Here is a 22,842-nt window from a genome sequence, read left to right as displayed (position 1 = left end):
GTGGGCCGATTTTGTCGATTTTAAATAGTAACCGAACCGAATTCCCGACATGTTGATGTATGAATCATGTATGTAAGTTATTTAGGGGCTACGGAAAGTTGATTTCAACATACAGACAGACAGACGTACATGGCTATATCGACTTTGCTATCTATAACGATCCAGAATATATATACTCGCAAATGAAAAATGTAGAAATTACAAACGGAAGGACAAAATTAAATATTGCCACTCATGGATGGCTAAGGGTATAAAAAATCTAATCATTTGGATTAGATTTTTCTACACCTTCACACATGAGTTCCAAATAGCACCCTGTTAGTTAATATTTGTATAAATGCAGGATCCAATGTTTACAATTTGATCAAAATTGGCTCGATAATTTCAAATAAAATATATTTTTCCGTTTATATAAAGTGGTCTATATTAAAAAATAAAAATTTTGAAATAACAAACGAATGTAAGAGTTTGTAGTTTGATGAGTACTGAAATAAAAACAAATTTTTTTAAAGTTTTTGTGTGATATTTTTATACTAATATTCTTTTGTGGCATTGTGACTTATATCTTACGCCTCACTATTTATTCAAATTGGAGCTTTTCCGATTTTTTCATTCATTATTCAATTAACTTTTTCTTTATTCAACGACTTCTTCTGTAAAACTAGTTTAACAATTTTCCATACAGCAACGAACACTAAAATTATACACAATATAGCAGCTGCTACTAAAACTCCCACCGTATCTATGCTGTGCTTTTGTATAAAATTCATCGATTGAGCAGGATTTTTCAAATGTACCGCTCCCTTATGTCTTAAAACATATTCCGTCCAATAGATGGCCAATTCTAAAGGTTTCATAGGTTGATCGTGAAAAATGTTTGATATAGTTTTAGCATTATTAAGATATTTTGGATTATTCATCATTTTCAAAATACTGGACTTGAACTCTTCACGGGGCAGCGTATGGAAATCGATGCCCAGTGCAAAACCTGCTTGTATGCCTTTTTTGATGTTCATTTGTTGATCGTAGAACACAGGGAGACCCAACATTGGTTTACCATGGTATACCGACTCAGAAGTACTCAGCAGGCCACCATGCGAAATGAAAAGTTTAACTCGAGGATGAGCCAGAACATCTGGTTGAGGAAACCAGGATTTAATAAAGACATTCTTTGGTTTTCCCGGCAGAGTGGGTTTTTCAAATTTCCACATAATTTTGTAGGGTAATGAACTAAATACCTCATTTAGCATTTGCAATTTTTCTGCAGGAAAATCCTTTGATTTTACATTAGAGCCCATGGAGAAGTATATGACATCTTCCGTGGAGTTATTAATGAAATTCAAAATATCTTCTGGTAAACCTCCCACTTCCACCATACTGGGTACATATGGCCGTGGAAAGCTCAGGCTAAAATGATTATTCAGCAACATTATGGAGAAATTTGTTCTCAAATCCCAGATATCATCTTTAATGTGAGGCAAGTAGGTTCGCAGAATTTTCTTTTGTCTAGGTATTAGGTGAATTCTTACATGCAGCAATTCCATAAATGATAAAATTGCATTTCTTAAACGCTCCAAATATGTCATGTGTTCCGTTAAGCCGGCTGTCACTAAGGGTGAATAGGAGAGTGGCGACATGTTGCCCATTAACTCATCAATAATGGGATCAGTGCCAAAGGAGGAGAGGCCAACCATGGGTGCATTAAAATGTCTGCCAAATGCATACCATGCATCTGTATGGGCTGTTTCTATTATGACAAGATCGTATTTTTCAGTGTTTAGTAGTGTTTGAACATTGGGATGTTTTATAACTGTTTCGGTTAGATTTAGTAAAAAACCGGCAAAAAATGTCATCTCATTCCATTTGTTACGCACTGCCTTGGCATGTTGAATAAACTCTGTAAAACAATAAGAAACTTTTATTTTTTTCTTGCGATTAAGGATGGGGCAAAATTAAAAATTTTTTGAAAGTTTACAACTCAATAATAATGATAAACTATTGATTTTGTAATGCAGTTTGTTTCTATTATAATAACTTCAACAAATATTTACCCGCATAGTTGTCATGAACTTCCATTACCAGCACATCTCGAAAGTTATTAAACTGTTGCTTTTGTGGAAATGCATTGATCACTGTCATCTCATGTCCTTTGGCAGCTAAAGCCTTTAAATACGGTTGTACTAAAATATATTGTGAAGGACCGGGAAATGGAAAAACTGCTAAAATTTTGGCACTTTCTACATTTTGTAAAGTAGATGTGAAAATAAATATTAAACTCAAGAAAAGCGGCCGCGTTATAGACAATTTCATTTTATTAATAAATTATTTAGTCCTTATTTGAATTAGAAATTTAAATTTTATTATCCTGAAGTTGTTTTTGAAGCGCTCAAATGTTTGTAACTGATCTTCCATAAAATTAGGCGATATTTAAACTAAATATTTTTATTTGTGTGTTATCAAAATGTAATGCAATTAATTCACGTTATTTTATTAATGAGGCCAGAGAGTAGATAAGTAGCACAAACAAAAGAAAATAACACCTAGAAGGGATGTGAAAGAAAACATACCTGGGAAAAACCATTCGAATTTAATCATTCAATCAAATTATACACACAGAGAAACAGATTCGTAATAGCAACCGAATTTGTTACCAATCGAATGATTCAGTTGCACGCATAAAATTTTTCTATTCTATCAATAGAAAGTCAGTTGATAAAAAAGAATTTCGATTCAAACTTCTGTTACTCGTTCTAAAATTTGATAGACAAAATTGTAAAATTCGATTGCTATCACGAATCTTTAACTATTGGTAGACACGATCAATGGCCTTATCCACAAAATATCTTGTACCGAAAATGTCATCAAATTTGAGACATTTAAATTTACAAATGATTTATCTACAATTTGTTGGGATGTAGTGTCGAACAGTATGTAATACAAATTATTCCGAACAGTGTTCTTTTTATCAATTTATACTTCAAATCTCAACTGAAATCTGCCCCTCACTTTCCTTGTTTGTTGCAAAAATTAAAGTAATAATTTTTTTATAGATTTATATCACTTGCTCTCGTATTCACGTGTTAGATTGTAACAATAACTTTTATTTTATGTTTTTATTTTCTATATATTTTAATCTTTATATTTAATTAAACGTGAAAATAGTTTTTATAAATGATTTTTAATGATGACTTTTGTAAAATTATAATCTTTTTAATTTAGAATCTTAAGTAGTCACACGCAGAGGAAAAATATAAAATATTGTTGTACATGCTTACAGTAACCATTTCAACTTTTTTACAAGTAATTATTTATATGATTTTGATAACCAGAAAGTGACGAAAAAAGTGCAGCTGAAGCACAACGATTCCTCACCAAAGCTAATGGGGAATGTGTTCCATCGGTTTCAAAGTGCAAGAGATAGATTTTTCGGTACAGAAGTTCGGCCAACCAGCCGAATGGACATCAAAGCCAAACATCCATGGTTCTAAGGTAATGCTCTGTATTTGGTTTATTATGAGCTGCTGAAATCTGACATGCCCATTACAGCGAATCTGTACCGTACACAACGGATTCTTTTGAAGCAAGAATTGGTCAAAAAAATGCCCAAAATATGTGGCCAGACATGAAACTCGGCCACATATTAAAAACTTTTTAGAATGAAGTGGTTAGGAAGTTTTGGCTTACCCGCTTTATAGTCCAGACCTTGCTCTATCCGATCGAAGCGGAACGCTCTCTCTGGGATACGCTTCACTTGAAATAAAGTCACGTCCACTGTTCCGATCACACTTACTTTTGGCACGACAACGGATACTGGCAACAAAGCAATTTATACGATGTTTTAAAACTCTGATTACACTGTACAACACAAAAAAAATTAAAAGACACGTGTATCGGCGTTTTGAAAGTTTACATCTGATTTTCATTTGAGTGGGGATAAATTTTCCCAACTCTGGCACATACTTATTGTAAATCGGCATAATAAACCATGCGATTCTTACATTTTAGGTACAAAATGTGTTCAGCAAATTTATGTAAAATGTTACGGAAAACATTTTTGTAGAATAGTAAGCCCTCTAAATCCTCAAGGCATGGGCCGTTTTTGTTCTTCTTTTAAAATAGGGATTTAAGGGGTTAAAATGTTCCGCAAAAATATTATCCGTGAAATTTTACTATAAGTCCTTAAATACACCAAAACGGATAATTCAACCAGAAATTCAAAAATAAGACACAACAATAGAGAGCATTTATTAAGAATTTAATTTTAAAGTACCCCAAAAATTTAGCATGCAAAAACAATAGTTCAAATTTAACTAAAAATCACTAATATCTCTATTATTTTACCTTAGATAGCAAATTTAAATAGGAAGTATTCATTAATTACGTTTTTTTTAGTCTTAAAAAAAAATAATTTTTTTGGATCAGTGTTCAGTTATCAAAGCTAATACTTCTGACATGTACAGGTCAACCAGTATTTCTAGTGGTTTCAACAAAAACTTCTATAAATTAATTAATATATAAAAATATGCATGTAATGAGTTAAAATGCAAACAGTTTCACCATCAAACTTTATGCGAACGTTTCGATGAATGTTCACCTGTCTCTCCGTTTTTAGTAGCCAAACCTTCATTCTCAATTGATTGAGTACGCTAACAATAACGAATCGATTTGTTTACTATCACAAGGATTCTTTATTTTCAAAATTCTGTACAATTCCTTTGATTTAAATTTCGAAAAATTACACAGAGGAACAAAATTGACATTTTGGTTTGGTGCAGCGAAAATTGTAATTGATAACACATATATGGGACATTTCATTATCAAAACTGTCTTTAGTTTTTTTTGGGAAGCTCTTGTTTTTAAAATATCGCGGTTTTAATTTTTTTGGATAATCTGTATTTTTTCTCTTATTGGTTGAATATTTCATAAATGGAGACTAAAATTAAAAAAAAATGTATGTATTGGTATTCTACACAAAAATATCTTTTCTTTGACATCAATATTGTTTATCTAAGTTCCAGGAATATATATTTGTGATATCGCAAGGATGTTGAAAATTAACTTTTTTCAGTTTAATCCTTACAAGTTTGACATATGGTAAAAGGATTAAAAATTTGTTCATGGAATACAATAAAAACATATCAATAAAGTAACTTATATAAAAAAATTAAAAATTCGCTGAATATATACTTAACTATTTGACAAATAACTCGAAGTTTCACAATATTTTTCTATGTTCTTCGTATAAAAAAAATAATGCAAATTTTCGTAACCTGAATGTTTAACACCTACATGATTATACTTAAACTAAAGATTTATTTTTGTAGATTAGCGTGATCATAAAATATTTCCGAATTTTTATAAATTATAAGATAAAACTACTCAAACTTCAATATTTTTGTTATATATTTCAGAAATAAAAAACGCTTTCATTTCCTTCTTTTTTTAGAAATATAATTTCTCTTATTATATTATTTCATTGTGGCTAGTAAGATGAGATGCTGTGTTAAAGATCCTAATATGTTTTGTTACATTTGTCGCGAATATTCGCTAAAATCAATTACATACACTGTTCTCCAATTGTATTTTGCTTACTTTGGTATTCAAATTCGCAACCTAGGCAATTCCTGGATATATTCCTGTAGCAATAAATCTGTATGTGTGCAAAAATTAATTTTTTTCTATAAAAAAAACTAGTGTTTTTAATAAAAATTTTAAGATATTTTCACCAAAAACACTGTATATCACGTAAATACAAAATTCGATATATTTAAAAAACGCCAAATGAAGTATTTCTATTGCTGTAGTTAAATTTAAATATGTATTCAGAAATAAGACTAATGACCACCTAAAAATTTATTTATAAAAAAAATATTTTTTTAGGATGAAAAGTTCAGAGTTTTATCTAAATATTTCATTAAATTTTTAACTAATTTTTCATTTCAATCAAAAACTATGTTCACTGTAATACCTTGAATTTGAAGTGTTAAATTTTTATTTAGAATTTTCGGAATACAACATTTTATTAAGCATAAAGCTAAAAGAATCAAATTTCAACATTCTTGAAAGATCTGACAAATATGCCAAAACATCCACCAGACTTATTTTACTCAAAAGAAACATATGTTTACGCTGATCAGTTTCATGCTAAAAAAATTTCACATTCTAAGCTGCATTACCCAAAATTTTAAAGCAAAACACCAACAAATAGGGTATTCAATAGAATTATAAAAACCGCGTTATTTCGAAAACGCGAGCTGACTGGAAAAAAACAAGTATGACATAGTAATGAAGGTTCATCAACTTGTACAAAACGCAGTTCAAATCTCGGGCACCAAAATGTCTGTTCCGCAGTGTTATCAAACATTTTCTGGTATTACAAACACATAGCTGTAAATTGTGAATATTTTTATTCAAAATATTTCCAAAAATTTAATTATTTTTGAATTTTAGTTATATTTGCAAAAATAAATTTATATTGAAATCATTCTATATGATTCAAAATAGGATACTAATTAATATATATCTATTCAGAATATAAAGCAATAAATATTATTTGATTTAAATAGAATACGATATTAAATATATTATACTGAAAAGTTTTGAATAAACATTCATAAAATTATACTAATATTATTTGTATTTTAGTAACAATAAGTTGTATTTTATTCAACATATAATGAATAGATTTTAAAATATTTTAATCAATATGAAAACATGTAATTATTTTCAAATTATATTTTTATAGTAAAAATTAAATATTAATTTAGTTTATTCAACTAGTTATAAATGAAATATTATTATATTTATTCGAAAATTTGTTGATAGATTTTATTCAAAGCAATTTTCTTTGAATGATTTTATTTCTCCAAAAAAAAGAAAAATATTTAAATATTCAATAAAAAAATTTAGAATACTTTTATTCATAGAAATTTTCTTTGAATAATTTTATTTGTAAAAATAAAGTCAAATATTTTAACAACAAATTTTTAAACAGTTTTATAAAAAAAAATTGTTGTGGGTGAAAATGAGCTCGGACGATGAAGATGTTTCATCCGTTGCTTATGAAAAAGATCCTTCGTTTTCTATGAAAAAACAAAAACAATGCTCAAAAATAATTCAACGATAAATAGCCCTAGGAGGAATGCCATGTCAGACGATCATTTTGAACAACTAGTTACTTTAAAAACAGTTTTCAAAAATAATTCATGAATTTTGTTCTTCACAATTTAAATTAATAATAAACCTCCAATTGAAACCATAAATCTGTGTTCATATTCTGATAATCAATGATTAAGTAGTAGTTTTTAAAAATAGAATATTAGATATCAGAGAATTAGGGTCTGAAAAAAATGTGTAATTCGTTTTGAAAATAACTTTTTCAAATCAGAATGCAATCAGAAGACATTTTACATCAGTATTATTGTGAAATAAAAATATTCTTTAACATTTATTAGAATTATTTCTATTCAGTAATTTTTGGAAAAATAAATTTATTTGTTTCAAATTTGTGAGAAATAAAAATATTTCTAAAGTTTTATTAGAATTATTTCTATTCAATCATTTTTTGTTTGAATAATTTTAGTTTTTTGTGTTTTGTTTGAATAAATATTCCAAAGAAATTAGTTGATTTTTTTGTATCTAAATGAAATAAATTTAAATTTTATTCAACTTTGTTTTATTTGAATATATAAAATTTTTCTATTTTCTAAAAAAATATCAATATAATTTTATTAAACTAATATAAAATGATTATATTTATAATTTATTTGGTTTTAAAAGATATAAATATGCATAAATTTAACTGTAAATATTATTAATAAATTAAACAAATACTTTATTTAACTAATAAATAATTTGGAAAGTAAATATTTATAATTGGAAACAAAAACTAAAATAATATAAAAAATATTTATATTTTGTATTTTATTCACAAGTTACAGCTATGTACAAACATATCTATATTTTTACAAACATAGAGAAACAACAAGAGCAGAAACTAGAAAAAAATTCAAACCAAAATTTTACTCAAAATAATCACACATACGAGTGTTGTTTTTTTTTCAAATTGTTTTATTTACTAATACATTCTCACCACTTAGGGTTTTGACAACTGAGTTAGGCCTTTGACAGGAGAGTTTCCGCTCTATGTATATTTATCTATGTTTACAAATTCTCGATAATTTTACGAATAATTTTGTTCAAGAATTATTCGATTTCGCTATGTTTTGTAAACTTTTGATTGTACTACTTACAAACAATACTTTATACTACTTACAAACAATACTTTAACTCTTTATTTTAACACGGTGATCTCAATTGAGCAAATACTTACCACTACTGCTTACAAATTACTCAATCTGCTTTGGCAAACGTAGAACAAATCATGCGAAAAATATTCTTACCTAAAGTCGAAAGAAAATTGATTCGAAAAAAATTTGTATGAAAGAATTTTAAAAACTGAGTGTTTTTCATAAAATTTTTTTTGAAAAATTTTTCTTTCGACATTGTGGAACAGGCAGTGATTTTTTATGTTAAGTTACAATTATGTGTATGTGTATTTAAGATCTCATGAAAATTACTAGTAATATCTGTCCGTCTGAACCTAATGAAACTAGTGGAAATCTTTGACTCTTTTTGTCCTAAATGTCTGATTTCTGTTTCTGTAAGCAATTCCAAAGTCTCTGTGCTACAATTACTAACGGTATCCTAATCTTATTATATTAGAAATTTTAAATTTCTTGACAGAATTTTCCAAATTTTTCTCCACAATTAATTTTTAAATAAAAAAATTTTATTTTTCAATTAACTTTTTCTTTATTCAACGATTTCTTCTGTAAAATTAATTTAACAATTTTCCATACAGCAACAATCACTAAAATTATACACAATACAGCAGCCGCTACTAAAACACCCACCGTATCTATGCTGTGTTTTTGTATAAAATTCATCGATTGAGCAGGATTTTTCAAATGTACCGCTCCATTATGCCTCAAAACATATTCCGTCCAATAGATGGCCAATTCTAAAGGTTTCATAGGTTGATCGTGATATATATTCGATATAGTTTTAGCATTATTAAGATATTTCGGATTATTCATCATTTCCAAAATGCCGGACTTAAATTCTTCCCGGGGCAGTGTATGGAAATCGATGCCCAAAGCAAAACCCGCTTGTATGCCTTTTTTGATGTTCATTTGTTGATCGTAGAACACAGGGAGACCCAACATAGGCTTACCATGGTATACTGCCTCCGAAGTACTCAGCAGGCCACCATGTGAAATGAAAAGTTTGACACGAGGATGAGCCAGAACATCGGGTTGAGGAAACCAGGAACTAATAAAGACATTCTTGGGTTTGCCCGGCAAAGTGGGGTTTTCAAATTTCCACAAAATTTTGTAGGGTAATGAGCTAAAAACCTTATTTAGCATTTGTAGTTTGTCTGGAGGAAAATCCTTTGATTTCACATTAGAGCCCATGGAAAAATATATGACATCTTCCGAGGAGGAATTAAGGAAATTCAAAATATCATGCGGCAAAGGCTTGTGTTTGTAATTTATTTGAAAACCTCCCACTTCCACCATACTGGGTACATATGGCCGTGGAAAGCTTAAGCTAAAATGATTATTCAGCAACATTATGGAGAAATTTGTTCTCAAATCCCAGATATCATCTTTAATGTGAGGCAAGTAGTTTCGCAGAATTTTCTTTTGTCTAGGTATTAGGTGAATTCTTACATGCAGCAATTCCATAAATGATAAAATTACATTTCTTAAACGTTCCAGATATGTCATGTGTTCCGTTAAGCCGGCTGTCACTAAGGGAGAATACGATAGTGGCGACATGTTGCCCATTAACTCATCAATAACGGGATCAGTGCCAAAGGAGGAGAGACCAATCATGGGTGCATTAAAGTGTCTGCCAAGTGCATACCAGGCATCAGTGTGGAGTGCTTCTAGTATGACAAGATCGTAATTTTCAGTGTTTAGTAATTTCTGAACACCAGAATTTTTTATAACAGTTTCGGTTAGATTTAAGAAAAAACCGGCTAAAAATGTCATCTCCTCCCATTTGTTACGCCCAGTCTTGGCTTGTTCCACAAACTCTGTAAGGAAATATTAAATGTTTATTAGGTTATTAATTAGGTAATAATTTATAATAACACTGAAAATTCTACAACAATTGACAATTGGCCAAATGTATGAAATTAATCAGTTTTCTTATCAAGACACAAAAACTGCTAGCCACAATTGTAACAATTTACACAAATATTTACCAGCATAATTGTCATGAACCTCCATTACCAGCACATCTCGAAAGTTGGAAATCGGTTGCTTTTGTGGAAAAGCATTAATCACCGTCAGCTCATGTCCTTTAGCAGCTAAAGCTTTTAAATACGGCTGCACTAAAATATATTGTGAAGGACCGGGAAATGGAAAAAGTGCCAGAATTTTGGCACATGTAACATTTTGTACAGTAAATGTTATAACAAATAATAAACTCAACAACAACGGCCGCACTATATTCAATTTCATTTTGTTAAATAATTATTTAGTGCTTCTAAAAATTTACTAGCCCGCAGATGTGGTCAATGCGATGTAATGTTCGTAACTGATCTTCCGTAAAATTAGACGATATTTAAACTAAATATTTTTATTTTTGTATATTTGTAGTTGTTGTGTTTGCACTTGTTATCAAATGCAATGTAATTCAATTAATAAACGTTTAACCCACTGGGGGCAAACAGTAGATAAGTAGCGCTAACTATAGTGGAGGAAATAAAGCTGAACAAGTCTGTACTTAAAGTAACCTACTCTTTTAATTAAGAATAATTATTGAAACGTCATCTGCAGAGAAATATTCGAAAATGTTTAAGTTTTGGTTATTCTATGAGAAATAGAGAATGTCATTAACACAGTCCAAACAATTTCATTGGTCTAATCCAAAAATAGCTTGTGTCAAAACTGTCATTAAATTTGTACTCAGATCAGGTATAGATCGATTCGGAATCAAATCAATTCAAACATTCGCATAATACTCTATCATTAGTTGCGCTGTAGGGTATAATACTATATGGGAGCGGTAATAAAAATACTTCTGGTTCTTGTGGTCACGTGTTTGATCCTAGCAACAATTTTGTTTTTGTTTAGCTTTTTATTTGCTATATATTTTAATCTTTATCTTTTTACATTTAAATGATTTTTAATGATGACTTTTGTAAAATTTTAACATACCTTCAATTCATGACAAGAAAAATTGCTGATTAATTAAATTCGAGCGAATATTTTAAATATTTAGAAACTTAAGTGCGAGGGTGAGCCAAGAAGTTCGTGCCTTTATGAATGAAAAACTGGTTTTCTTTATTAAAATTATGTTATTTTTCGCAATAGTCTTCTGTGTGCTCTATACACTTTGTTCAACGTTTCTTCAATTTTGTTGATCCCTTCCAAAATGTAAGATTTGTCGGATGTCATCAAAATAGATATTTTTTCTGAGATAATTTCATCGTTGGAGTCAAATCTCTTTCTGTCAAGACATTTCTTCAGGTTTGGAAAAAAGTGACTAGTAAAACTCCGGAGAATAAAGCGGAAGAGGAAGCATTTCGTAGCTTAATTCATGGATTATTTTCATTGAAACTGCACATGTGTGAACCCTGTTGTTTACCCGTAAGCTGCGAAATTAATTTTTTCCCAATTTATTCTCAAGTCACGGGGTAGTCTGCTATCAATGTCTGTCAAACACAAACTAAATGAGGCAGCTTATTCCAATTTTGATAGGATTCAACTGACAGATGAACGTTGACAGGAACAGTTTTTCTCTTTCAGTTAAGAGCCGGAAAATTAAAAAAATACCGGACTTATTGACCCACCCTCGTCGTAAGTAGTAAAATTATAAATGTTCACTAGTAAACAATAACACTGTACAACACAAAAAAAATTACAAAGTCCAACCAATAAATTTTAATAGAGGAGACAAAAAAAAAAGACACGTGTATTTATTTAACCCTTTAATGCATATTGTTACCAATTGTCTACATTCCAGTTCCACTTAATATTAGACGAATATAAGCTTGATACTAATTCAAATTCTAATTCAGAAAAATCAAATGAAGTACAAAAAGTTTCAGCTAACGAAATTCTAAATCAAACTAAAGCTAAAGGAAATATCTATATATATAAAAATGAAATGTACCATGTATGTAATGGCATCACGTGAGAACGGCTGGAGATGGTTTGGAAAGAAAAACAATACAAAAATTCTGGGTAAAACTCGGAATTTTTTTTATTGAGTCCAGTCAACTGTAATAAAAAAGCTCCCTAAAGTATGCAGTACAAATTTAGATATTTTATTTGCTAATAAATAAGAACAGGGAGGGTTGAGAAACTTGAAGAACTAACATTAGTAAACGCTACCGGGCGAAGCCGGAGCGTTCAACTAGTAATTAATAAAAATCAACTAAATATTTGATACTTTATAGAAAAATATAAGTAAAAATCATGCATTTAAGGGTTAAAGTATCCCAAAAATTTAGCAGGAAAAATTACTATTTCAAATTTAACTAAAAATCGCTAATATCTCTATTATTTTAACTTCAATAGCAAATTTGGATAGGAAGTATTCACTAATTACATTATTTAAGCTCTAGGCAATTCCACTTCATTACAATGCGAAATTAACCCTAGGCTCTCTTTTGTTATGTCTTATTTCTGACTTTTTGGTTGAATTTTCCGTTTAGGTGTATTCATGGACTTATAGTAAAATTTCATGTGTAATATTTTTGCGGAACATTTTAACCCCTTAAATCCATGTTTTAATGGTGTTTTAGCTCTTTTTTTAAAAGAAGTACAAAAAAGACCCATGCCTTAAGGATTTAGAGGGTTAACATATTCTACAAAAATGTTTTCCGTAATATTTTACATAAATTTGCTGAACACATTTAAAACCTAAAATGTAAGAATCACGTGGTTTCATATGCCGATTAACAATAAGAATGTGCCAGAGTTGGGAAACTTTAACACACACCCCCCCCACCCCTCAAATGAAATTCAGATGTAAACTTTCAAAACGCCGAAACACGTGTCTTTTTTTTTAGTCTCCTCTATCAAAATTTATTGGTCGGACCTTGTAGTTTTGGGAAAAAATTTGATTTTGTTGTATAGTGTAATTTAATCATGATGATAAGAGTATTTTAATAACACGTGCAACAGCCTTTATTGATATGAATAATAAGGTATATTAATATGAATTAGGGCAGCCAAACGGGACAGGATTTTTCAATGCTGATACACGAGACTTTATAATTATAAACACGGGATTTATGTAGTAGTCATTATAAATTATCTTATTAAGTATGTAATTTCTAATCAATTTGTTGAATATGTAATGTATACCTTTGCGTTATTGCAACTTATATCTTCCACTTTTATCACGCATTATTTTTTAACCATTATGTGCTCGGTAGTCTATATTTGTAGCATTTTTGCAGAAAGTGTCGTGCAAAGACTGGTCTACCTTTTGGAAAACAGCGGAAGAACCATAATTTGTGCCAATTTTTTCACATCATTGAATCTGGGTAGGCATTTGATGTCCAAAAACCACCGTCTTCTTTGTAAAATGAAAGCAGACCGCACACGAGCATTAGAGTCTACAGTTTTTCTCGAATCAAAGTTTTCGTTGGTGTCCTACGTGACAAAAAATGGGAAAGCTGTTGTACTACTTTCCAGTACAGAAAAACAAGCCACAATATATACTTGACTACAAAGTAGCCAAAGGAGGCTTCGATGCGATGGACAAAATGCTTTCGCATATTCAACTAAAAGCAAAACTTTGTGCTGGAAATGTTTATTAACTTGCTACACAGAGAAAACAGATTCGTGATAGCAACCGAATTTGTTGCCAATCGAATGATTCTACCTTAGTAAACGAATTTTAAAGTTGTTGCTACAAAATTTTAAAAGGGGTAACACAAGTTTGGCTGCCTTAACCGAAATTCCTCTTTGTCAACTGACTTTCTGTTGGTAGAACCGAAAAATTCTATGTGTGCTACCGAATCATTCGATTGGCAACAAATTCGGTTGCTATCACGAATCTGTTTTCTCTGTGTAGATATAAGCGCTCCAGACGTATTCGTTATATATTTGGAAAACAAGGACCAAACAGACAAACCACGAAAGTTCTCGCGAAGCCTTGGAGAACAACTATTCATGCCACCAATTGAACAGCACTCTGAAAATCCAAGGATATTATTCCATGCTCCAACTCCCCTGGCTATTGAAATGACACTCGGTAGTGCGTACTAGTGTTTTTTTCATATGTTAACATAGTTTTCCATACAACTAAATATTTGCTACAAATGTAGACTTCCGACCGCCAACGTAATTTTACAATCCCGAGCACATAAAGGTTAATAATGAGTAATATTCCAAGCCAATTTTTGTTTTCACACAAAATTTGTTTTCCCCAATTATTGTTTTCCAAATTTGTGTTTACCAAAATTTGCTTAATGTATGCTGATAACGACCATATCAGATTCGACAAAGCCAAACATAGCACTCTTACTTGTTATACCCTTCACCATGAGTGGCATTTTTCTACATTTTTCATTTGTGACCCTACAAAGTATATATTTATGTATATTCTGGATCGATATAGATGCCGACTCGATATAGGCATATCAGTCTGTATTGAAATCAACTTTCTGTAGCTTTCAAATAACTTACATGATTCTTATAACAATATATCCGCTTTCGATTGCTATTTAAAGTCAAGAAAATCGGCCCACAATTGGCTGAGATATAAGGAAAAATCCAAGACAATCTCGATTTATGATATATTATTGATCTATATCTCGATTACGAAGTCATTAATATAGACAATATGGATATTTAATGATAGATATTTCAAAGACCTTTGCAATAAATAAATAAACGGCCATTGTTTAACACGAATTTTTTTTCACAAAAAAATTTTTTGTCACTAAATTTTTTTAAATAAATTAAATTTTTTTTAAATAAATTAGAAAAGAAATTAAATTTTTTTTCATAAAATTTTGTCACAAAAATTGAAAAAAAAAAAATAATTTTATACAGTATACAGTGAGCCTCAAAAGTGAGTATACACCAAAAAATATTTGATTTTTTTTTTAAGATAACGAAAATCCCAAAATTTATTCGTCGATTAAATTTTGAATGTTTCGGTTTGTTGGAGATTGAGTTGAATAATACATTCCGTTGTGAAAAAATTTAAGTCGGACTATAATAATTTTCATGATCCTAAAAAAATCAAAAAATTCGCGGGTGTCTACTCACTTTTGAGGCTGTGTGTAATTTGGTGACGGGTATATAAAATTTGGCAAAGCCGAATACTTTTTTTTGGAATTGCTACTCTGAATAAAATTACAGTTTTGCGACTTTTTTCGATCTTTATTCAATTAACCTTTTCTTTATTCAAAGATTTCATCTGTAAAACTAATTTAATAATTTTCAATATAACAATAATCACTATAGTAATACACAATATAAATGCAGCAACTAAAACACCCACCGTATCAATGCTATATTTTTGTATAAAATTCATCGTTTGCGCTGGATTTTTCAAATGTACCGCTCCCTTATGCCTCAAAACATATTCCGTCCAATAGATGGCCAATTCTAAAGGTTTCATAGGTTGATCGTGATAAATGTTCGATATAGTTTTAGCATTATTAAGATATTTTGCATTATTCATCATTTTCAAAATACTGGACTTGAACTCTTCACGTGGCAGTGTATGGAAATCAATGCCCAAAGCAAAACCAGCTTGTATGCCTTTTTTGATATTCATTTGTTGATCGTAGAACACCGGTAGACCCAACATGGGTTTACCATGATATACCGACTCAGAGGTGCTCAGCAGGCCACCATGTGAAATGAAAAGTTTAACACGAGGATGAGCCAGAACATCGGGTTGTGGAAACCAGGATTTAATAAAGACATTCTTGGGTTTGCCAGGCAAAGTGGGTTTTTCAAATTTCCACATAATTTTATAGGGTAATGAACTAAAAACCTCATTTAGCATTTGCAATTTTTCTGCAGGAAAATCCTTTGATTTCACATTGGAGCCCATGGAAAAATATATGACATCCTCCGAGGAGGAATTAAGGAAATTCAAAATATCCTGCGGCAAAGGTTTGGGTTTGTAGTGTATTTGAAAACCTCCCACTTCCACCATACTGGGTACATATGGCCGTGGAAAGCTCAAGCTAAAATGATTATTCAGCAACATTATGGAGAAATTTGTTCTCAAATCCCAGATATCATCTTTAATGTGAGGCAAGTAGGTTCGCAGAATTTTCTTTTGTCCCGGTATGATGTAAACTCTTGCATGCAGCAATTCCATGAAGGATAAAATTACATTTCTTAAACGTTCCGGATATGTCATGCGTTCCGTTAAGCCAGCTGTAACCAAGGGTGAATACGATAGTGGCGACATATTGCCCATTAACTCATCAATAATGGGATCTGTGCCGAAGGAGGAGAGCCCAATCATAGGTACATTAAAATGTCTGCCAAATGCATACCAAGCATCTGTGTGAAGTGCTTCTAATATGACAAGATCGTAATTTTCAGTGTTTAGTAATTTCTGAACACCGGCATTTTTTAGCACGGTTTCGGTAAGATTTAGAAAAAACCCAGCATAAAATGTCATCTCATCCCATTTGTTGCGTACAAGTTTGGCTTTTTCAACGGTTTCTGTAGAAAAATAGAAATTATATAATCTATATTAGTTTTTTTTAGAAGTTTTGGATTAATGTTAAAAGATTTGGTTTCTCAAGTGTTTGGTGTAATATATTCAATACTCATATTAGTATTGAATAGAATATGGTTAAAAATGAAGCAGTTGCAAATGCTTAAGTTTTTAAGTTCTTTTATTATGTTTTGTATTGTTGTCCTTTTGATATTTGCACACTTTTTGTTTATTATTTACACATTTCAATTAATTAATATTTACCGGCATAATTTTCATGAACTTCCATTACCAGCACATCTCGAAAGTTAGCTATCGGCTGCTTTTGTGGAAAAGCATTGATCACCGTCACCTCATGTCCTTTAGCAGCCAGAGCCTTTAAATGCGGTTGCACTAAAATGTATTGCGAAGGCCCAGGAAATGGAAAAACTGCTAAAATTTTAGCACTTTCTACATTTTGTATAGTAAAAGTTAAAAAAAATATTAAACTTAACAACAAAGGCGGTGTTATTGATAATTTCATTTTCGTTAATTAATCCTTTAGTCCTTAATAGAATTAGAATTTTCTGATTTATTATTCTGAAGATGTTCTCAAAACGATCTTATATTTGTAACTGATCTTCCATAAAGTCGATGATTTTTAAACTAAAAAATTTTGTTTGCTATTTTGTGTGTTTGTGTAAGTTTAGTTTGCACTTGTAATTATTATTGTAATTATTACATGCAATTCTATTAACGTTTAACCCTCTGCGGGTAAACAGTAGATAAGTAGCACAAACAAAAACAATCAAGTCATAGAAGAAACTAGGAAAAAATAATAGTAGAGCTAGACCGACCTTAAGAAAATCTACTTTTTTAATGAATAAGAATTTATAAAGGCTTAAAATGTTCTTGAAATATTTAAAATAAATTAATAATTCATTCTAGCCATCATCTGTGTACAATAGTTTAAACAATTTTGAACTTATATGTTCATTTTTGGCACTTGCTTCACATGTTCTTTGAAAAATTAAGGTCAACGTTTTTTACCCTTGCGAAAGTTCCTATTTTCACAAGATTAAAAAACTGTGACGTGAATTGCCTTATTGTAATCTTTGAAATTACAAACTGTACTTTAAGTAAAATATTTGCTATAATAGAATAATGAACTATTATTGTACATAGATTTGATCCCCCATAATCGTTACAGTCAACCATCTACTGTAGTGTAGGGTACAACAGTATAGGATAGTGGAATTGAAAGCTAATCCAAATATTGTTATACCCTACACCACCAAAGTGGGGAGGCTATTATGCATTTATGCAGATGCTTGTAACGCCCAAAAATATTGGTCTACCTTAAAGTTTACCGATCAACTTAGAATCACTTTCTGAGTCGATTAAAGGATGTCCATCCGTCCGTCTGGCTGGTTGGCTGGTTGTCCATGTAAACCTTGTGCGCAGAGTACAGGTCGCGATTTTGAAGATATTTCGATAAAATTTCGAAAATTTAATTCGACCCAAGGATGAACCCTATTGAAACTGGCTGAAATCGGTCCATTATTTCACCTAGCGCCCATACAAATGTCCTCCAGAAATTGAACTTTATCGGTCATAAATGTTTAATTATACCCTACACCACCATAGTGGGGAGGGTATTATGAGTTTGTGCTGACGTTTGTAACACCCAAAAGTATTACTCTAACACCCACCTTAAAGTATACCGATCGACTTAGAATCACTTTCTGAGTCGATTAAATGATGTCCGTCCGTCCGTCTGGTCGGCTGGCTGTCCATGTAAACCTTGTGCGCAGAGTACAGGTCGCAATTTTGAAGATATTTCGATCAAATTTGGTACATATTATTTTTTCGGCCCAAGGACCAAGCCTATTGAAACTGGATTAAATCGGTCCATTATTTCACCTAGCCCACATACAAATGTTCTTCCGAAATTGAACTTTATCGGTCATAAATATTTAATTTATATATGATCTCCACAAATTCCGCTCCAAATAAGTTTTATATACACAAAATTCATGTCACCAAATTTTGTTACGATCGGTCCATAATTAGTCATAGCTCCCATATAGACCCGCTTCCGAAAATCACTTTAACGTGCATAAATCGCTTAAAAATGTTGGTATACTCACAAAATTCAACATAGTAAACTTTCATATAGACATAAATCACACGACCTAATTTCATGGTCATCGGTCCATAATTGGTCATAGCCCCCATATAAGGCCCACTTCCAAAAATCACTCAAAAATATAAATTATTGAAATTTTAAAAGAAAAATGTTTTTGCTCTTTTACTTAGTGTAGGGTATTACATATATGGTCGGGCTTGACCGACCATACTTTCTTACTTGTTTATATATGTATCTACACAAATTTCGCTCCAAATAAGTTTTATATATACAAAATTCATGTCACCAAATTTTGTTACGATCGGTCCATAATTAGTCATAGCTCCCATATAAGACCCGCTTACGAAAATCACTTTAAAGTGCATAGGTCTCTTAAAAATGTCGGAATACACATAAAATTCTACATAAATATCTTTCATATAGACATAACCACACGATAGAATTTCATGGTGATCGGTTCATAATTCGTCATAGCTCCCATATTAAGGCCCATTTCGAAAATCACTCACGAATATAAATTATTGAAATTTTTAAAGAAAAATGTTGTTGCTCATTTACTTAGCGTAGGGTATTATATGGTCGGTCTTGACCATACTTTCTTACTTGTTTTTGTTTATATTAAGTTATATTTTAAATCGCGACTGAAATTCCTTTCTTTAAAATTACCCCTTAAAATTATATACTTTTTATAGACTTATTGCACTTGTTCTCGTGTTGATAATAATGGGCATTTGCGGTCACGTGTTAGATCGTAACAAAAACTTTGTTTATTTAAGATTTTTATTTGCTATATATTTTAATCTTTACAATTAATTTTACGTAAAAATATATATTTTTTACAATAATTTAAATGATTTATAATGATGACTCTGTAAAAGCAAAACACACCTTCAATTCACGAGTGGTGAACAGAGTATTTAATCACGAGCGCAAGCAATAAATATTTCAAAATAGATTTTAACAATACGTGAGACAAAAAACAAGTAAGAAAGTATAGTTGGGCATGTCCGATCATATTTACCCACCGAGTAAATATATGATTATAAACAGTTTTCTTTTGATATGAAACATTAAACATATTTGTGTTGAATATTATTTGTATACTAACATATTTCATATATTTATACACACTAGCATAACCCGGTGCACTTCGCTACCCCTACCCTAGTAAAATTAAAAATATATGAATGGAAATACGAAAATAACACTTCACTTGATATTCGAAAATAACTAACTAATTTTGTATGGGTGATACCACTCCACTGCTCTGAACCCAACCATTTTTAAGCTTTTATGTAAATATCAAGCTTTACTTTAAGTTTCCTTTATAAGGGAGGGGTCATTCCTACAAAGCCGATCATGCTTAGCTAAACTTCGAACAGGGAACAGGAATAACTTAATTTTTAGCTAACCTCCGTAGAATGGTAATAAATTGATTGACACAGAGTTTAAATTCTTTTAGAATCTTTTAGAATCCAAATATTCAAAATTACTTATTTACTTTATGCCACAACTACTAATGCAATCCCGACCATTTTCAGCCAATCTGTGTAAAATGGTAAGAGAGCTATGCAGACAAAGTTTGAAGAACCTTGCAATTATGACTTTGTATGGGAGGTGACTCACCTCCTTTTCCGAAACCTCCCATTGCGCAGATATTCGAAATAAGTATTTACTCTGTATGGGAAGTGATATGCCCTCTAATCCAATTCCGTCTATATTCTTCTAAACTCCGCACAATTTAAACACTTTTACAATTATAGTTCTACATATATTCGAAATTAATTATATATGTACTTGGTATAGGGTGTGCCATGCCCACTATTCCACAGCCAAACTAAGCAAAATTATAAAAGAGCCATTTAGACTAAGTTTGAAGAATCTTGCAATTATAGTTCACAAAATATTAAGAAATAACTATTTACTTTATATGGGAGGCGACTCACCATTTTTTCCGATCCGTCCCATTTTTGATTAAGAAATTGATTCGTATGAAGTTTGAAAACCGCCACAATTATAGTTCTGCACATATTATAAAATAAATATTTACTTATGTACAATTACATATTTAACCCCATATGCATAAACAGTTTTTAAATTTGTCAAAGGTTTATAAAACAAATTTTTAATGGAAATTTTGTTTTATAAAAATTGTTTATGCATATGGAAGTTAGAAAACAAAAAAAAAACACTTTCAAAATATATTTTTGTGACTTTAAAATACTAAGGTCTTCTTCATTGTTTTCTATAACAACTCTCACTTAAAACAGAGCGAAATCAATATTTAATTGTTTCTCTTATTTATTTACAACAACAAATTGGACAAACACGCATTGCTTTGTTTACATTTTAGCTTAAGGTTCACATGTACACGTTTTTGCATATGTGTTAGTAACAACTTCAAACGCAATCACTGAACCGATTTCAATAAAATATATATTCTGCACTTCTGTGAATAAATCCCTTTAAAATGGTACATTTCTTGCCCAAATTGAATGTATAATGTGAGCGTAAAAGGGGCCTAAAGAAATCGACTTGCCTATTAATATTATGATTAATGAAATTTTGGAGAATGGTGCTACAATTGGAATATTGTGGAACGATCGGTATTAAATTTGGTAGTACGAGTTAGGCTTATATAAAACTTATTTGTGGTGAATTTGGTTTGGATATCTATATAAATAAGATATTTATGAGAGCTTAACTATTTTCCGATTGGGCAGTAGTAGGAGGCTAGGAAAAATAATGGATCGATTATAACCAAATTCAATAGTCTTAGTCCTCGGAGCTATATAATAGTTTGTGCGACATGTAGTTAGATTACAAGGTTTACAGGGACGGATAGACGGACGGACATAGCTTAATGGACTCAGAGAGCGATACTGAGTAGATTGGCAGGTTACAAACAACAGCACTAACCCAATATACCATCCCCACTATGGTGGTGTAGGGTACAATAATAAAATATAAATATATGGGAAGTGAACAACAAGAATCAGGTTTTGATATTTGAAAAATACATCCAAAATCTTGAGATATGGGCATTTAAGTATTGCGTACTTATTTATAGCCCTTGACTTAGTTGAATATAAACTCAGTTTTGAATACAACACAGATTTCTCAAGGTTACTTAAATAACATATGGGCAATTCCACGAGAATGACAACTACGACTGAAAAAACAGAAACTTTTGAAACTTTTTTTCATTATGATTTGAATAGGAAAAACACAAAAATCTATGTCGCAGACCCACATAAGGATATATATTCCGGGTCAGTATAAGATTCTATGATGATCTAGCATACCCGTCCGTCTATCTGTCTGTTGAAAACACGATAGGGCGCAAAGAAAAGGAGCTAGCCGGGTGAAATTTTCAATATAGGTCCATAATTTCAGCTAGGCTCCGCACAAATGTCCCCCCGAAATACAGTTGGAGCAGTCATAAATATCTGATAAAATTTGACAGAAAATAGTTATAAGTACTCTAAAATTATACTGTAAAGTAGGCCGAAAATCGGGCACTACTTGTCCCTAGTCCCCATATAAGGTCCCCCTCAGAAAGACTTGAACATAATTGTTTTCAATAATTAATATCGTGATGAAATTGGGCACAAACAAGTTTTTTTATGAACCTGAATCTTTCTACAAAATTTTGTGGCCCATAATTCACCCTAGCTCCCATATAACCTCTATATGAAAACAATTTTTGATTGTCACATATTCATGGTGAGTATACAGCACAGACGAACTTAATACTCTTACTACTTTTGCTTAGAATCGTCTTTTGTCAATAGCAAAATTGGCCCTTGTGTGGAAAACCACACAAAATTAATTTTTTATTATAAATTTTAAAAATATGTTTATGAATTCCCTGCCGTATCAATTTGGCACAGAGAACGCATTAATTGATTCAAAAACACTTTATGATAACGAGATATTTATTAACTTACGTTATTTATCCTGTTGTGTGGTTTTACACACATATGTAATGT

The 22,842-nt window shown here is 30.9% G+C and overlaps 3 protein-coding genes across 3 annotated transcripts; all 3 read right to left on the bottom strand.

The window, feature by feature from the left end:
- Positions 1 to 620: 620 nt before the first annotated feature.
- LOC135961083 (UDP-glycosyltransferase UGT5-like) lies at positions 621 to 2,310 on the bottom strand. Its single transcript, XM_065512601.1, has 2 exons — positions 2,052 to 2,310; positions 621 to 1,897 (listed from the first exon to the last, which is right to left on the bottom strand). The coding sequence occupies exons 1-2, from the start codon at positions 2,308 to 2,310 to the stop codon at positions 621 to 623; spliced, it is 1,536 nt and encodes a 511-aa protein (XP_065368673.1).
- Positions 2,311 to 8,798: 6,488 nt separating this feature from the next.
- On the bottom strand, positions 8,799 to 10,605 carry LOC135948859 (UDP-glycosyltransferase UGT5-like). The gene is made up of 2 exons (XM_065498313.1): positions 10,274 to 10,605; positions 8,799 to 10,102 (listed from the first exon to the last, which is right to left on the bottom strand). Exons 1-2 carry the CDS (start codon positions 10,530 to 10,532, stop codon positions 8,799 to 8,801), a joined length of 1,563 nt encoding a protein of 520 aa, XP_065354385.1. The 5' UTR covers positions 10,533 to 10,605.
- Positions 10,606 to 15,418: 4,813 nt separating this feature from the next.
- On the bottom strand, positions 15,419 to 17,320 carry LOC135948857 (UDP-glycosyltransferase UGT5-like). The gene is made up of 2 exons (XM_065498310.1): positions 16,987 to 17,320; positions 15,419 to 16,727 (listed from the first exon to the last, which is right to left on the bottom strand). Exons 1-2 carry the CDS (start codon positions 17,243 to 17,245, stop codon positions 15,424 to 15,426), a joined length of 1,563 nt encoding a protein of 520 aa, XP_065354382.1. The 5' UTR covers positions 17,246 to 17,320; the 3' UTR covers positions 15,419 to 15,423.
- Between the last annotated feature and the right edge of the window lie 5,522 nt (positions 17,321 to 22,842).

The sequence above is a fragment of the Calliphora vicina genome, chromosome 1, assembly GCF_958450345.1.
Source record: "Calliphora vicina chromosome 1, idCalVici1.1, whole genome shotgun sequence".
NCBI lineage: Eukaryota > Metazoa > Arthropoda > Insecta > Diptera > Calliphoridae > Calliphora > Calliphora vicina.
The sequence above is the reverse complement of the archived record's forward strand: the minus strand, read 5'-3'. Positions and strand labels throughout refer to the sequence as shown.

Bases quoted from the DNA above. Each gene is read 5' to 3' on its own strand.
- LOC135961083 (XM_065512601.1), bottom strand. From the start codon at position 2,310: ATGAAATTGTCTATAACGCGGCCGCTTTTCTTGAGTTTAATATTTATT. The intron at 1,898-2,051 runs GTAAATATTTGT...ATTGTTTTACAG, and splicing joins AGTTCATGACAACTATGCGG to AGTTTATTCAACATGCCAAG.
- LOC135948859 (XM_065498313.1), bottom strand. From the start codon at position 10,532: ATGAAATTGAATATAGTGCGGCCGTTGTTGTTGAGTTTATTATTTGTT. The intron at 10,103-10,273 runs GTAAATATTTGT...ATTTCCTTACAG, and splicing joins GGTTCATGACAATTATGCTG to AGTTTGTGGAACAAGCCAAG.
- LOC135948857 (XM_065498310.1), bottom strand. From the start codon at position 17,245: ATGAAATTATCAATAACACCGCCTTTGTTGTTAAGTTTAATATTTTTT. The intron at 16,728-16,986 runs GTAAATATTAAT...ATTTTTCTACAG, and splicing joins AGTTCATGAAAATTATGCCG to AAACCGTTGAAAAAGCCAAA.